Source organism: Schistocerca gregaria, chromosome 2, assembly GCF_023897955.1.
Source record: "Schistocerca gregaria isolate iqSchGreg1 chromosome 2, iqSchGreg1.2, whole genome shotgun sequence".
Taxonomy (NCBI): Eukaryota; Metazoa; Arthropoda; class Insecta; order Orthoptera; family Acrididae; genus Schistocerca; species Schistocerca gregaria.
This window is the reverse complement of record NC_064921.1, coordinates 253480924-253499403: the sequence shown is the minus strand read 5'-3', so window position 1 is coordinate 253499403 and position 18480 is coordinate 253480924. Positions and strand designations below refer to the sequence as shown.

Here is an 18480-nt window from a genome sequence, read left to right as displayed (position 1 = left end):
AGAGTTACGAACTTATAGATATTTAGTAGCCATTGAAGTCTCGTCATGGAATATTATGTTCAACTCCCATACACAATATACGTATTAGTGGTACGAAATGACATAATCAAATGTTTCCAACTGTTCCTGCAACTCAAAGAAAAATAGATCATATATCTTGTACTAGGTTATATAGAGGGAATATTAATATTTTGGGAGGTGACAACGTGGCCATTTCAAATAAAAATGATAATATTGAGATATGCTCTATCCCAGTGGTTTCCCAGATTTAATACTTTCGCGTGTATATGAAATCAACAACACACTCAATAACCACTGGTTGCCGAAGACGAACTCACAAGATTAGTAGAGCAAAGAGCTCTTTGGATCAAGCATACGCTTTGGCTCATTCCTGGAATTTTGGCAAGTAGTGAAAAACATGACGTCATCATGACCCAACCCTTTACTAAGCTACACACCTTCCACCACCTACTGCACTGCCTCTCCCCATCTCCTCCTCACTCCTCACTTCTCAGGTCACACCCCTTCCCCCAACGCAAGCCACGCTAGGCTAATTTGAGAGATTCTTAGCCAACACTCATATTCAACTCTCCCAATACCAGCTCAGTATTTTGCTGCCGATTCATGTTAATCTTACCCCAACGCACTTACTTAGCTCACATAGAGTTCAGTATTTTACTCCCTTGTTAGCTCGTCCAACTATACGTCTCAATTCCTTCTGAAGTCATGCATCAGACCCAACAAAAGTCAACACCACACCAATGTTAGTTTGCTCCGCATTTTCCCAGTTCTTAAAGCAGTGGAACCTTATACTGTGGGCTGTTTGAGAGAATATTATTGGTTTAATTTGCTAGATTTTCTGCTTTTGATGTAGCTGCTGTGTTTTCCTAACCGTATCTATGTCAACCTTGTGGGCGCCAGAAACAAAAATTAGCCATTATAGAAATTTGTCTGTTGCCAGAGATGGAACTGGCAGCATAGTAGAACATGGGCAGTAGCTCTGAACATTGACCTACTTTCTGGAGTGGCACAGTGTTATCCAGTTAAATTCACTTCATATTTTCTACTTATTTCGATGAAATAGTCTCACTAATTGTTATGTAAGATGTAGCAATGTGGTAAAGATATTAATTTTTCGGCTGAAAGAACATAATTTTACTTAAAAATTACAGTTTCTATTGTCTCTCACTACATGAATGATTTGCGTCTCTTTCTCTCTCTGCCTTAGCTGCTGTTACAGGAATGCGGGAATGTTCTTTTTAGCAGCACCTCGCCGTTATTGTCCCATGGTGTTCGTTTACTGCAGTTAATGCAGCTACAGCCATAGATTTGAATTAGGTGAAGAGAAGATGTACTTCATCAGTTTTTGTCTGCCACGGAGAATGCCTGACTGTAAAATTTCATTTGGAATCTATAAGTTGGGTCAGATTATATTTCCTCAAGGTTATTGTATTGTAACGAATCTGTGTTTTATTCATATACGTTCCTGGGCATCCTTGAGCACTACGGTGTTACTGTGTACTTTGTAATTATTGCCCCATTTACTGTAGTATTTTGTTCATTAACGTAATTGTTAATGCTTCTTTCTTATCTTATTCTATGTTTCTTTGAGTTTTCTTGTGTTCGATGGAGCCATTTACATGTGTTACTGTCAATTCCCTGATTAGTCACGTATTTATATCACTATTTTAGCATTTTTCCTTCTTGTGCTGCAATATGTTCTGTTTCCACACGTAATGCCTTTTTCATTTGTTCCGGTCTATGTTATCTCTTACATATTTCTCTAATAACAATGTTTCCACTTCACTCAGTTGTGTGTCACTGAAATACTTTACACTTGGGTGAAATATGTGTTTGAAGTCTTAACTATGTGGACATGTGTGATCTTCTGAAGTTGTTTCCTCGTTAGCACATTACATTTCTTTTCTTGTATTTTCTGCTGTTCTGTTGACTGTTATTAGCGATCTTTTCTGCTTTGTCTATCATATGCCATAGGACTGTAGACTAGGTCAGATAAGTTGCTGTCTGCAGTTTCAAATTTGATCGTTGTTTGTTTTGTTCACGCTGTTTACTTACTGTTATTTTACTAAGATCTCTTCGTTCCTAAAATACCTCTGTGTGCTACCTGAGAACCATGTAACTTCTCATAAAACGCAATTTGGAATCAAATGGTAATTATTACACTTTTTGATCATTGTCAAATTGTTTCTTGTCCTGTGTAGCTGTATGAGGTACTTCATGCATGTGTTGTAGATCTGTGATAAAAATGTGTGACAGGCATTAATAACATTAATATTTTCAGGCATTCTGCCTCACTCTTTACTTCAGTTGTGTTTATCACGTACATAAGAACAATGTCATTCGCCACAGTTGAATAAGGCTTCGCTAGGTGTAAAATCGAAACGAGTAAGTAGGTATTTGAGCCAATAAACATTTACAGTTTTCTAGTGTAGAATGGTATGCATTGTCATCTTCTTACCAAAAATGACAATTGTTGAAGTGAACCAATACTCAAATACTTCTAAAAATGTGAAGTGATGATAGTTCGTTCCTTGCACCTTTGTTCTTTGTAACTACTGATCACTGAATATAATTTTAATAACAGACACTGCCTCCCACATGACAGACATCACCAACATAAGCTTTGTGTGTAAGAGGAATACAGGGATTTAGAACCGCAAAACAATTGTACACTGTAAGGAAACAAATAGATTAACACTTCGTTCACAAATACTTTCACCATCATAAGCTTAGTGTGTAACAGGAATACAGGGGTTTAGAACCGCAAAACAACTGTACACTGTAAGGAAACAAATAGATTTACATTTCGTTCACAAATACTTTCAATATTTCTTCTACTTTTCGTTAACTTTTTCTCTGTCTTATATATCAACACCGCTAAACTCGTGTTTTATTAATTCTATTTTATTTATATTTGTGGGTGGATGATGGATGTCCTTAACGTCGCCGCATCCGTCAGATACCTCAGGGTGGGAAATCGTACCCCTCCCCCCGCCTCCTTGTCTGCGAATCGTGTAAATTTTGTTTTGTGTTTGAACGTATATTAACTGTTTATGTAACATGTTGTCTGAGTTGTAAAATGGACACTCGCCAAGAAACCTCACAATCGAGCCAGGAAAACAGCGTAAAACAACATTCATGTTAGCTGGTGCACTATTAATCCGATCATGGTCTGGCTGACCTTCTTATTCAGCTAGCTAGTACGCTGTGCGTTGCTCTACATGGTATAACGAACCAGAATCGTGGGAACCTTTGATCAATAATAGATTACTATACTAAACTTCTTTGACGAAATTTGCGATTCCATTCTTTCTTAAGCTACATTTTACCTAAAGTTGCAAGTCTGAAGTACATGAGGCGAGCCTATGTGGTCAGTATATTTTATGGCGATATTTATTTAAATTTCACACATTTCCAAGTTTTTGTGCAATACTTTGGAACATTATTTTTATTTTTGTCTTTAAAATGGGTTGATTATATAGTAAATTCCACCATAAATGTCATATATTTCGCACTTAACAATATTTCGGTTATGAAATTTCTCGTGACATTTTATTATGTATTAAATAAATAACTATCATAATTCTTAAAAAACAAACTTAGTTTTTCATAAAAAACTTCATATGTAAGACAATATAAAATTTTTATTGTTCTGGTGATGTGGCAGAGACCATAATTTTTTCCAAATTCCCTTTTAAAATTATTAGAGTAACATACAATTATATTTATATTTATAAATATCACATATCTCAAGAGGCGTTTTTCTTTTTAACGGTTTAGTCAGGTATACAGAAAACAATGTGAAATTTTAATTTGAACATCTACTTGTCTGGAACAGTCTAGAACTTCATGCTGCAATATACCGTTTTTCATAAGCGCCAAAATTAAATTAATCTTTATCTTGGGTTCGTATGGGACAGTTTTTGAGTAGGGGCAGAGTTTTAGGCTAGTCTTTGTGCCATGGACAAAATGTGCACGAAGTACGAGTTTATTGTGTTGGAAACTGTAGTTTATATTTAAAATCCATTCAAAATGTCTTACAAATTTGTTGATTGAAGACAGTGATCACTATGAACTGTGTGTTTGCTCGAAAGAACACTCTTCTGCGTGATGTGTAGAATACTGATGCAAAATGTCATTATTATAACAAGCCTGCATGGGAAGTAAGAAAAATGTGATGCAGTTGTGAATGAGAATCTTCGCTTATTTCACAAACCTGCACTTTTACATTAATCTTAAACAATAAGAAGTGTAAAACCACAAATATATTCACGAAATAAGATGAGTATTAAAATTTTTGCTCAATACGTCATACAGTTACACATTTGTATAGCTACATGACTACCTCAAGAAATGGAATTAGCTATCATCAGACTTCGCAACAACGACTTTTAAATGGTCATAGAGAGTATTAGCGCTAGAATGGGCAGCAAGATACTTCCGAATATAACAAAAAAGAAAAAAAAGAGTTCGTTGATTTCAGTATGAGAAGACAGTTACTTCAAATCTTTCCTCCCAAAAATCGTCAAAAAGAGAAATAGAGCCAACTGGATTATTATGCTAGTATGTGGTTCCAATACTCACATGGTTAAACATGGGTTTAGTAATATACCCCTTGTAACAATAATACCAAAAATAGAAAATCTAGGAAAGTAAACCCATGAAAACCTCTACAGCTGCCCATAATATAAGGTTTCACCATTTTAGCGTCCGGGTACAGAAAAAAAGTACAGAACAGCTAGGCAGCTCAGATATAATTTAGAGTCTAATACAAAAATTTTACTCTGAAATTTTCATTATTCTGACTGTTAACTCCGTCAACATGCCATTGGTGGTGTCCTGTTTTTCCTTCTGCTCGTGAAGGATAATTTATCCATATACTTCGGATATATACAATTTTCTATCACACTTTTTTCACTCATATATATTGAAGCTCTGTGTTTTCTTCTCTCTAAGACCTTGCATTACTAGTTCGCAACTTTGTTGTTAGCAGAGCCCCATATTTTCTCTCTCTCTCTCTCTCTCTCTCTCTCTCTCTCTCTCTACACTCAATAAGTGATATTGTTCCAGCCCATAATAATCTATTCTCGTAAATTAGTGCACCCATGTAGGAATACGAGGATTTTAGTGCTAAAAATTTTGTTTGTATAAATCTGGAGTATATAATGAGTACTTGAACAGTAAAACACTTTTATATTAACTTGAATCTTGTTTCTTCTGATCCTGAGGGATTGGCTATAAAATGCAAATCTTTATGAAGCTTCAGTAGGGGGGGGGGGGGGGGTTAATACCCACTTTCTAAATGTGGCATGTGCACACAATTATTACACTTGGCCTTAGAAGTAAGATAGGTAGATGATATAGTTGTTGATGTGGTTACTTGTGAATAGCAGATGCCTCTTCTGTCAGATTGTATTGTTCTAATATGTGTTAATCTGTGTTCTACAAATTATCGAAAGAGAGGTACCCTTTAAATACTAAGGGTCCTATGGACAACTATCAGCCACTAGTTTGTAGGTACGTTTTGTAAACATTGTAATTGACTTTCGCTTATTAGCCAGGAGATGGCTGAAAGTGCACATTTGTGTTTGCATGTACCAATACCTAGCATAATGTTCATTTATTTGTTTTGTTTAGTGGTGTACCTTTTATTGTTTTGCCCTGTGATTTCTATAGTATGAACCCATCCACTGATTTATTTTGATTCGTGGTCCTTTGAGATTTGCTAATGTCAGTGATAGTCCCATGTTGTTGTTTGTAAATAGGCAAAGGTAACCTTAGTCCCTCATTAACAACAATTGTTTAAAGCTATTCGAAAGTATCTATCCAATTTCCAAATGCATGTCTGCAACCAAGAGTCTTGAATTTAAATGGGTTTTATGAGTAAAGCAGGCCATTAACTGCTGACACTTTAACTGGGGCAAAAGACATTTTATCTCCTTTTACAACCAAATATATAACTTACAAGGGCTTTTTGTGTTAATCATGGTGGTTAGTTACACATGATTAGAATAGTTTTGTCTATTACCCATGGTGTACTATTTTAATTAATTCCGTGGGTTCTTGTATTTAATCTGTTTTACTATTTGTAGTAATGAACTTCCAAGTTAAAAATAGATATATTAAATAAATAGCTTACAAGTGTTTTTGTGCTGTTGCCCATGGTGGTTAGAGAGTTAACCATGGTTCAAAAAGGTTTTGTGTACAGACCCAGGAAGTACTGTTGTAATTAATATTAATTTGCTAATGTATCAGTAGAATGTAAGAGCTACAAGTATTTTTTCAGATGATTATACACGTAATTTTAACGAGAAAGACTACATTTAATAGTAACTTATATAGGTTTTCCCCTTCTGTTAACTGATAAAACTGTTGAATGCTAGTTTCCTATTCCCTAGGTGTGCATATGCATATAATTACTGCAGGAATTATCAGTGTGATGAATAGTAAAAGCAAATCTTTGATCTTTGTCTTTTAACAAATGTTAGGTGTGCGAAAACAAACACTTTATTCATTTCTAATTTTCTGTACAGTAAAATCAAGTAGCACAGACTAGTGTTGTGCTGATCATAATTTAATGTGTAACATCTCCTCTGGCCTGTAGGCTCATACTAGTAGTATAAGTGTTACTTGTATGCACCTATCGAGCTACACCACCTGAGGAAAGCGCCGCCCTTGTCACATTGCAGCACCGTTCACCACAGGGGTCATTCCAACCACTGTACATGGGCCAGCTGGGAATATTCTGAATTTTTCATCACGTTTCTCAGCTACACGACCAGCATAAGCGCCTTCAGAGCCTGCGTGCCTGATAGAATCATGCCATAAACAGAAGTTGTTGTTTCTGGTAACGAGCTGACGATACTGGCCACACATGCCGTCATTGCGAGCCCATTGTAAGTATAAAAGAAGCTACGCACGTTGCTTGCTGGCCGCTCCTTGGAGTGGCAAGCCGAGGTTGCTCTCAATCTCTCTTGTGTTTTTGCCTTTGTACCGAACAGAGTCATCTGTCTTTGGCTCTGCTCTTTTTGGCTGATCACCACCTAATTCAGAACCACAATGTCTCCTCTGTCTCCCTATTCTTCCACACTCTATGTTCATCTTGACTGGAGGGCTGCCTCACAGCCCAGAGAGCCCCATGTACCCTAACGGTCCGAATATAGAAAAATTTAGTTTATTTAAGCCTTTAAATTCGGTTTATTTAATTCTTTCATTTCAAACTCCCTCTAAACTCCCATCCTGAATAGTTACATCTTCGAGCCTAACATGGGCAATACTGCGAAGATGACTGACGCTATGCAGGTATTATGCCAACACCACTGGATGGCAGTGATGTTATGCCCCGCTGAACGTAGCCATAGAAATCTCTCTGACTGACCTATTTCCAAGAAAAGAGGACGTTGTTTGATACAGAATTTGACAAATATGACTGGAAAAACTGGCCAGGCAGTGAAACACTGATTTGTGACTTGTCTAAACCTACGCGTTTGCTTAGAAACCCTCCGACTGGCTTACGTGCACGAAAGGAGCGTGGCTTAAGAAGGATTTGAAAAATGTGATTCGACAATAAAATTCCGAGCTGTCAGTGGGAGAGATAAATATATGTGTTGGTTTAGAAGCTGTGTAATTGACTTGCGTCATCGTGGAGGTTCATAATTGGCCTATACACAAAAAAGATGCATGGCTAAAGAAAGGGGTAAGAGACGTGGCTTATGGTTCTGGTATGGGCTAGGGAGGGGAGGTGATGGGGAAGTGGAGGGGTGAAGGTGTGGAACGAGACTTGGGAAAGTGTTGTGGCTTAGGACAGTGGTGGTGCCCAATGACGTCATGTATTCACCTTGCCCTTCATGTAGGCAACACACCTCAAACTCAAATTTGGTCTGAAGAGTACTTCGCTTTCCTTGTGACAAATATTCTCTACCACTAGGTGTAGCATTATTGACGGATCTAGTTTTCTCATAGAAACGAATGACAGAATACCATAAGAAACCTCTTATAGTTCTTTACTTTTGAATACGTTACGGGAGTGACAGTGATCAATGTGTTACAAATATTTACAACAAAAACAGTCTTAATCACGATTTATTTATTAAAGTGACCGGTTTCGACCACTACTGTGGTCATCTTCAGACCCTTGAGTAGGAACCTCATTCCGCTGGAGAATCACTACTAATCTCTCTAGTGATTCTCCAGCCGAATGAGGTTCCTACTCAAGGGTCTGAAGATGACCACAGTAGTGGTCGAAACCGGTCACCTTAATAAATAAATCGTGATCAAGATTGTTTTTATAGTAAATCCTATAGTTCTGTTGGTGAAATATATACGAGTAGTATTGTCATTCTGGTGGGGTCCTCTAACACGTGTCGGACAGTATCGTAAATACACTTATTCTTATTTGGTTGCGGTAGTACTGCTGTCTGACCATTAAGACTTTTTTGTTTGTGGAGTTACCGAAAACGTCGGCGCACAGATAAATCAGTTTTCTATTCGTATCTTTATGCTACCGTAAAGCAACTTACGTATGTCGTAGCACAAGTAATACTAAACGTTCTCACGAATTTCGAAATTTTTTTGCACCATTGTAAACCCGAAAACTGATTAACAAATAATAACTGTAAAACTAAATAAATTACACAATAATGGTAATGATAATGGTAAAGGCCATTTAAGTATTTATCGCAGATGCCTATGAAATATAGGGGCACTTCTGTCAACTCTCACAACCCTGCCGCTCCTAGCGGGACAATCGGTAAGCTAACAGAACTAGATACTCACGTAACGTTAAGTCTCTGCGACAGAACCTCCCACACTTCACACATGTGTCCTTTACAGTGTGTCCCGTTACAGAAGTACAAAGAAGGCCACTCCTGAAAACATCAAGCATTGTATTAAACATTTGGAAAAGGCAGCATATTACTACCAATTGTATTTCAGCTTATTGACAAGGAATTTGAATGATTTATTGAAAACAACGAAATCTGACTCACTCCTCATTGAAATTTCGCTGTTGCAAACGTCTGTATGGTATCTGGTACCGACAGAAAGACGTTTGACAAATTCTTCTGCCGACAGTTTTCAGATAACGATATGAGAAATATTATGACGCTAACCATCAGTTAATGACGTCCACCCCGACACCGGGTAACTTGTTGCTATCCGCTCCCATAAGATTTTTTTTCGAAAGAATATGTGTCATTAATTGCAAAAGTTCGAAGAAACTGTATTTCTGCAACACTTACGTTCTGAAATTGTACGGCATTAATTATTAGGTCTGCAAATTTGCTTCCGCCGTTTTTTTTCTAAGTTAGAGGCTTTATTGTGAAAACTTATGAGACATTCACCTTTGAAAGTACTGACTATCGCTGGCCACTATTTTCTCCGGTCTTTTGGGTAATATACGAATACTGTGGCAGAAGGACTGGGAGTCTTTTGACGAGATCCATGAATTGATCAAGTTTTACACTTTTTATGTGATCGGAACTGCTGATCAGCGAGGCCGCTTCATATTGGTCGAACAAGGTGGTAGCCAGAGGCAGCAACGACTGGAAAATACGGCGGGTGGTGTAGGACTCCCCATCTCAACGTCACGAAGTATGCTTTGATGGGTTTTGCGACACGTGGTCATACCGCAAAATCACATTTTCATGTCTTTCGCTGCACTGTGGCCGTTTGTTTTTCAGTGCTCTGCTCAAACGTATAAATTTCTTCTCAAACGTTTCGATAACGATCCCCTGTCATTGTTTCCGTTGGTTTAAGTAACTTTGAAAAACTTAGCTCTTCCAACGCCATGCCGATCTTCAACGACGAAATCACCGTTCGTGAATAGCTGAAACCATTCTCTGCACGTTCTTTCACTAATGGGTGCCTCACCAAAGATCTCACCCATCATTATCTGAGCCTCAGCCGCAGATTTATTTGTGTTAAAACATAAATTTAAAACTTCTCGCAAAATTACTAGCACTAGGCTCCTTAGCTGACACATTCAGCCCAAAATAACTTTAAAGAGTCACAAATCGACTAATATTTTGATGACGTTATGTTTTCAAATGGTTGAGCTTACTGTGTGTCACTTATGACAGCTTAAGGCTCTTTTAAGAAAATTCGTTTTTAAAGCTATTATCACTCTTACGACGAACTATTGAATCATGCAAATAAATTCATTATTATATGAAAAGGAGCTGGTGACCATTTAAAATAGCATAATTTTTAAATTTGAACGCGAGTTAATTGCTCACTTCCATGGCCACTTGCCGCTATTTCCGTCTACTGCAAATCGGAGGTAGCAAGGCTATAGATGTAATGCAGGAGTCACAAATAATTTACAAGCGAAACATAGAGATTCGTAATACAACACAGTATCAAAAGAAAAAGAAAATGATGTTATTAATTTTAGAAAATTTGTAATGATTACTAAAAATCAAGCTGTGGATATAATGTAACAAATAACAGACAGCTTAGACTGACCAGTATTTATCGTATTCAAGGCGCTTTCCGAAGGATTTTGTCCCTGAAATTTAGATGGACGATCATATTTCCAACATTTAGATGTTTGATATGCGACAGTGATGTAACTTCAAAAATTCAGCAAATAACTCCTGTTGTTGTTGTGGTCTTCCGTCCTGAGACTGGTTTGATGCAGCTCTCCATGCTACTCTATCCTGTGCAAGCTTCTTCATCTCCCAGTACCTACAGCAACCTACATCCTTCTGAATCTGCTTAGTGTATTCATCTCTTGGTCTCCCTCTACGATTTTTACCCTCCACGCTGCTCTCCAGTACTGAATTGGTGTTCCCTTGATGCCTCAGAACATGTCCTACCAACCGATCCTTTCTTCTAGTCAAGTTGTGCCACAAACTCCTCTTCTCCCCAATTCTATTCAATATCTTCTCATTAGTTATGTGATCTGCCCATCTAATCTTCAGCATTCTTCTATAGCACCACATTTCGAAAGCTTCTATTCTCTTCTTGTCTATACTATTTATCGTACGTGTTTCACTTCCATACATGGCTACACTCTAGCGTTGAAAATTTACTTCTTTTCTATGTAAGAGTTCTCATCATTTACCAAAAATACAGTGTAGAAAAAGGTGTATTAGAAACAACAGACATAATCACACAGTTCACAATCCATCGTCCATCGAGATGACAAAGAGCTTATTTTTAACCTGCATTAAAGTCGATATAGAGCACGTCACGCAAGAGGCAACCCATTTTTCAACCACCTGCTCATCCTCCTTGACTAATGCCTGGAAAACAGTGAGGTTTAATCTTAATCCGGACGCCTTGCTGTAAATAACACTAGACGGCGATAAATACTCTCTTTGTGATTGTACCATGTATTTTTGGCATTTCGTATAATTATGGACCGGTTTTAAGAATTTTAAATGTTGTCATAACCAAGTCATTAAGGAGTGTAATTTTACCTTAAAGGTTCAGGACACTAAGATGAATATTAAAGGCAGAAACTGTATACTAAGAGACTTCGAACAAACTTGACATATAATTTCAGACCTTTTCCAAACTTTTTCATAAGTCTCTGGCTGAATAATCAGAAGCTAACAGAACCAAAATAATTAGGGTTTTGCGTCTTCAGCCATAAATGTATTATATGCTTATGTCAAAAATCAACAAATTAACTCATTTGTAAAGTTATGAGACTTTTGAAACTTTTATGCAAGAAACTTTTATACAAGTTCAGTTCTTTAAATAGTCATGGGGAAGTGAGGGATGTTTAACGATGCTGCCCTATTTGTAGACTTTGTTGTCCCCTTCTTGCGCCGCGTTTCGTTGTTTCGATTCAACCTGCATATTTGTAAAAGGACAATGCCAATGCATGGGGCTCATTGATTTGTATTGTTTGTTTATTCACAGTAATAGCAGTGTAGGCAACTGCAAACATGCGTTCAGTCGCAGCTGTACATGTCACATGTTATTCAGTTAAGAATTGGGGAGCGTTAGATCTTCTGTTTTTCGGTTATGAAGGGATGTGTTGCTTGCTTGTACATTTCAAACAAATTTTACTTCTGAGACTTGTTACCTTGCCTGTATTTTATTAATAGTGTTTGTGTGTAAGGCGGAAACTGTTGTGAAACAAGCATGCGGAGATGAAAAACTCTTTGGAAGTATGATACAGATCAGAAAACCGTAACCTTCACAAAGTTCTAACTGAAACAGAGAAAACGTGGAAACGTTTATTGTTACGAAAATCGGCTTTCAGTATTTCCAGGCGCTCTGCTTTTATTAATAAGCTATCCAGCGGCAATCAGTACCAAGAACTCACAAATGAAGGATTAGATTGTCTTTATTCGAAAATATGAGTACAATGAAAAAGCGCGATGACTTATTGTGCTTACTTACATCGCTTGCAAGTAAATAAGTCAGTCACACGCTGTAATCTCCCATATTTTCTCGATGTGATTGATTAGATAAATCGTTTCCCTTCTTCTCTTCCAGGTGGTGCCAGTTTTGTCGTTTGTGGTTTGTGTACTAGCTGCCTGGACTCCAGCAATCTGCTTGGAGTCCACGCAGCGGATGCTCAAACGGAAAAACTGCCAGCATCTGAAGAAGAAGATAACTGATTCGGCCTTTGAAATTTTGTGCGAAAAAGGAAACAACTCGGTAATATACTAAGAAAAATACCATTAATCAGCGATACAATATTCACGACACTCCATTAACGTCAATGTGTTTAGAATGGCATGTACTTATCTGTCATGGTCACAATGCTCACACAAGTCAGTAACAAATAACTCGTGTACGCATTCTTGTGAACACTGGCAATAAGTAAAACCCATCCTCTCAATTTCCCCATCAGTTTCTTGATACGTAGGAGCGCCTTCTGCTCTGCTATACGTTATCAATTTTACGAACGTAAACATGCATAAATTTTATATGAGTATTATAATTTAAGACAGCAGTCAGTTTCAGCTATAGATATTACATAGTAATTACTTCTCTTAATATTTTACAGGCACAATATAGAACATCGCAGTTTCATTTTGTAATATACACTGACGGAAAAAAACCAAACACTAAGAAAATAATTAATGGAGAGTAATACACTACTGGCCATTAAAATTGCTACGCCACGAAGATGACGTGCTACAGACGCGAAATTTAACCGACAGGAAGAAGTTGCTGTGATATGCAAATGATTAGCTTTTTAGAGCAATCACACAAGGTTAACGCCGGTGGCGACACCTACAACGTGCTGACATAAGGAAAGTTTCCAACAGATTTCTCATACACAAACAGCAGTTGCCTGGTGAAACGTTGTTGTGATGCCTCGTGTAAGGAGGAGAAATGCGTACCATCAAGTTTCCGACTTTGATAAAGGTCGGATTGTAGCGTGTCGCGATTGGAGTTTACCGCATGGCTGTAATGGATCCCTGAGTCAACAGATGGAGACTTTTCCAAGACAACAACCATCTGCACGAACAGTTCGATGACGTTTGCAGCAGCATGGACTATCAGCTCGGAGACCATGGCTGCGGTTACCCTTGACGCTGCATCACATACAGGAGGACCTGCGATGGTGTACTCAATGACGAATGGCAAAACGTCATTTTTTCGGATGAATCCAGGTTCCGTTTACGGCATCATGATGGTCGCATCCGTGTTTGGCGACATCGGCAACGCACATTGAAAGCGTGTATTCGTCATCGCCATACTGGCGTATCACCCGGCGTGATGGTATGGGGTACCATTGGTTACACCCCTCGGTCACCTCTTGTTCGCATTGACGGCACTTTGAACAGTGGACGTTACATTTGAGATGTGTTACGACCTGTGGCTCTACCCTTCATTCGATCCCTGAGAAAGCCTACATTTCAGCTGGATAATGCACGACCGCATGTTGCAGTTCCTGTACGGATCTTTCTGGATACAGAAAATGTTCGACTGCTGCCCTGGCCAGCACATTCTCCAGATCTCTCACCAATTGAAAACGTCTGGTCAATGGTGGTCGAGCAACTGTCTCGTCACAATACGCCAGTCACTACTCTTGATGAACTGTGGTATCGTGTTGAAGCTGCGTGGGCAGCTGTATCTGTACACGCCATCCAAGCTCTGTTTGACTCAATGTCGGGGCGTATCAAGGCCGTTATTACGGCCAGAGGTGGTTGTTCTGGGTACAGATTTCTCAGGATCTATGCACCCAAATTGAGTGAAAATGTAATCACATGTCAGTTCTAGTCTAATATATTTGTTCAATGAATACCCGTTTATCGTCTGCATTTCTTCTTGTTATAGCAATTTTAATGGCCAGTAGTGTAAAATTTCTGTAATAAATTTGTCTAGATAACATCAGTGTCGCCGACGTTGAACCAACTTTAATGGAAAACACAACAGACCTCCAACCTCCACTCCAATGAGCTCTCTCTTGATGTCACTGAAGTCCCAAATGGCGGTGGTTTCGGGTCAGTGGAATGCACGCTACGGGTCGTGTGGCTCGGAGCTCTCCTTGAAATAAGCAATCTGTACAAGTTCTTTGTGTCAGTGTGGTACCAGCTACTGCTCAGGTTGCTGCTTCAGATGCAGTACGATGTGCCAGAGCCACAGGCCGCACACGATGTCCGTCCTCTTGGTGGTGCCACATGGCCGTCCGGAGCCCGGCCTTGTTGCGACTTTATATTCTTGTGAACACCGCTGGCAGCAATCACGTAGTGGCTGCATTCCTGCCAAATCTTCCTGCAATATCCCGGAAGGAACATCCAGGTTCTCGTTGCCCTATTAGACAACGTGGTTCAGATTCAGTGTGGTGCTGATAATGGCGTCTTTGTCGCCTTGAAGGCATTCTTGACTAACACCATCTCACCAGGGCCAATGTCGAAAGTAGCTAACGCTCAGGACCGTCACAGCGAGTATTTAAAGCAAATCTGATTTGCATCCTCATAGTGGCGGTAATAGGGTCACTCTTAAGCGACTGGCGCGAAATTTGTACAAATGTCATCTTTCAGATGAAGAAACACGCCTGCTAACTTGCGTTTATGTCGCACAATTCCTTCTTGGTGCTGAGATTTTTTTCCGTCAGTGTAGAATGAAAATCACACAAGAGCGCGTGCTTGACTACAGAGTGGTCCATTGATAGTGACCGGGCCAAATATCTCACGAAATAAGCATCAAACGAAAAAACTCCAAAGAACGGTACTCGTCTAACTTGAAGGGGGAAACCAGACGGCGCTATGGTTGGCCCGCTAGATGGCGCTGACATAGGTCAAACGGATATCAACTGCGGTTTTTTTTTTAAATTGGATCCCCCATTTTTATCAAATATTCCTGTAGTACGTAGAAAAACATTAATATTTTAGTTGGACCATTTTTTTCGCATCGTGATAGATCGCGTGTAACTGCGTGGTATAACCTAACATTCCGCCAGTGCGGACGGTATTTGCTTCGTGATACATTACCCGTGTTAAAATGGACCGTTTACCAATTGCGGAAAGGTCGATATCGTGTTAATGTATGGCTTTGGTGATCAAAATGCCCAACGGGCGTGTGCTGTGTATGCTGCTCGGTATTCTGGACGACATCATCCAAGTGTCCGGACCGTTCGCCGGATAGTAACGTTATTTAAGGAAACAGGAAATGTCCAGCCACATGTGAAACGTCAACCATGACCTGCAACAAATGATGATGCCCAAGTAGGTATTTTAGCTGCTGTCGCGGCGTTGTTGAGAATGCTACATCAACATTGATTGCACCCGTACCATATTTCCATGCACCAAGAATTGCATGGTGACGACTTTGAAAAATTTGAACGTCTTGTACAGTTCTGCCACAGGGCGCAAGAGCAATTACGGAACGATGACAGATTTTTTGCACGCGTTCTGTTTAGCGACGAAGCGTCATTCACCAACAGCGGTAACGTAAACCGGCATAATATGCACTATTGGGCAACGGAAAATCCATGATGGCTGCGACAAGTGGGTTAATGTATGATGCGGCATTATGGGAGGAAGCATAATTGGCCCCCATTTTAGCGATGGTAATCTAAATGGTGCAAAGTATGCTGATTCCCTACGTAATGTTTTACCGATGTTACCACAAGATGTTTCACTGCATGACAGAACGGCGATGTACTTGCAACATGATGGATGTCTGGCACATAGCTCGCGTGCGGTTGAAGCGGTATTGAATACCATATTTCATGACAGGTGGATTGTTCGTCGAAGCACCATACCATGGCCCGCACTTCACCGGATCTTACGTCCACGGATTTCTTTGTGTGAGGAAAGTTGAATGATATTTGCTGTCGTGATCTATCTACAACGGCCGGCCGGAGTGGCCGTGCGGTTCTAGGGGCTACAGTCTGGAACCGGGCGACCGCTACGGTCGCAAGTTCGAATCCTTCCTCGGGCATGGATGTGTGCGATGTCCTTAGGTTAGTTATGTTTAATTAGTTCTAAGTTCTAGGCGACTGATGACCTCAGAAGTTGAGTCGCATAGTGCTGAGAGCCATTTGAACCATTTGAACCACCGACAACGCCTGACAACATGCGTCAGCGCATTGTCAATGCATGTGCAAACATTACGGAAGCGAACTACTCGCTTTTGAGCGGAATGTCGTTACACGTATTGCCAAATGCCTTGAGGTTGACGGACATCATTTTGAGCATTTATTGCATTAATGTGGTATTTACATAAAATCACGCTGTAACAGCATGCGTTCTAAGAAATGATAAGTTCACAAAGGTACATGTATCACATTCGAACAACCGAAATAAAATGTGCAAACGTACCTACGTTCTGTAATTTAATTTAAAAAACCTACCTGTTACCAATTGTTCGTCTAAAATTGTGAGCCACATGTTTGTGACTATTACAGAGTTGTCTATCACAAAGCGAAAAAAGTGGTTCAACTAAAACATTCATATTTCTTTACCTACCACATGAACATGTAATAAAAATGGGGATTCCTATCTTAAAAAACGCAGTTGATATCCGATTGACCTATGGCAGCGCCATCTAGCGGGTCAACCATAGCGCCATCTGTTTTCCCCCTTCAAGCTAGACAAGTTTCGTTCTTTGTTTATTTTTTTCGTTTGACGCTTATTTCGTGAGATTGACTGAGACTTTTTTGGTGGAAACAGTCTGCACTACTACTTGTGATACTCTGAAGGTGCATAGTATGAAACAATGGAGATTTGACTTACCACGACCACCCCCACCTTCATGTTGTACCCCATCAGGTCTTTACGCCGCATTCTGATGCTCTCGTTTCTGCAGTTGTGGTATTTGGTCGAGTACCATTCACAGAACTTGTTTATTACAAGTGGATATCCTCTGCCTACCCTGTAGGCTTCCAGTACGTCAACAGTGCCCCGAGATGACGGCACAGCGACAAAAAAATTCGAGTCAAACTCAATGTGGAGGTCACTCAAATCGGTCTCCGTTTGGCTGCCATTGAGTATGAACAGCCACATGAACTCTGACTGTCTTCTCTCTAGCAGTATCTGTGTACACCATAAATTAAATTATTAATGTAATATCTGCTATTTTTAAAGACAGAAGTGAATATTAGCACAGAAAATGCTACTATATGATTTCGTTACTCTGCTTACATATATTACAATGTTGTACTCATTTCTGTTTCCGTCTTCTTTACGACAGTTCGTGTTAGTCATCAGTGCCTTTCTTGATGTTTCTTTCTTTACCGTTTTACTGTTCAGCATGGTTTAATATCGTGTATGTGCTACACTGATGAGTCAGCGAGACAGTAGAACAACGTGTACTGAATATCACATGATAAATCGCAATAGAGGTTTAGTAATATTTTTAATAACAAGTTTTTTTTGTAAAATAATAAAGCCTCACATTTAGGTATTCCTTTCAAAGGACACGGCCAGTTTCCCAGTTATTGCTCGACCCGAGTTTCTCTTCCTTCCCTAATAGTCTCGACGTTAAACGAGACGTTAACGGGACATTAAGATTATTCTTCATTCTTTCCCTTGTTACATTCACCTTTCATAAAATCAAGAAAATCAAGCCTTCTATTGAGATAGGTAGCCCATCAAATCGATAAGCTGAAATTACCCTTAATAACTGTTTTACAAGATAACACAACGTTTTCCTGCCACTCTGTGAAATACTGTGCTTTTAGGTTAAAAAAGTTTTATTTTTCGACTTTCGTCCGTCCACTCTCGTCATCCTCTTCCAGTGACTCCCTCTCCATTTTATTACTGCCTCATATCTGGCTTTAAGTGATGGAACTACGCCGCATACAAGGTAAGAAATGAACGCAAAAAATCGATTTGTTTTCAATACGATCCACACACTGATCAGGAATTGGTTCTCACATTGCTTTTGCTTAACATTCGAAGAAATCATCACCCAATTTGCGTAAAGCTTTGTCATAGTTAATTCATCAGATAAAACGTATTATATCTTTTCTTCTGATGTACCTATGCTGTCAGTAACTACATATACATTCAGTTACTGGTAGGTCAGAACAGTATACTG

General features: G+C 39.2%; 1 protein-coding gene across 1 annotated transcript in view; it reads right to left on the bottom strand.

Moving 5' to 3' along the window:
• The window catches only part of LOC126335731 (glutamate receptor 1-like), a 73111-nt gene extending 55886 nt beyond the window's left edge, over positions 1-17225 (bottom strand). Inside the window, exon 1 of the mRNA XM_049999187.1 lies at positions 17175-17225. Within this exon, the coding sequence (XP_049855144.1) occupies positions 17175-17225 (51 nt within the window). The remainder of the gene's footprint in view (positions 1-17174) is intronic.
• Between the last annotated feature and the right edge of the window lie 1255 nt (positions 17226-18480).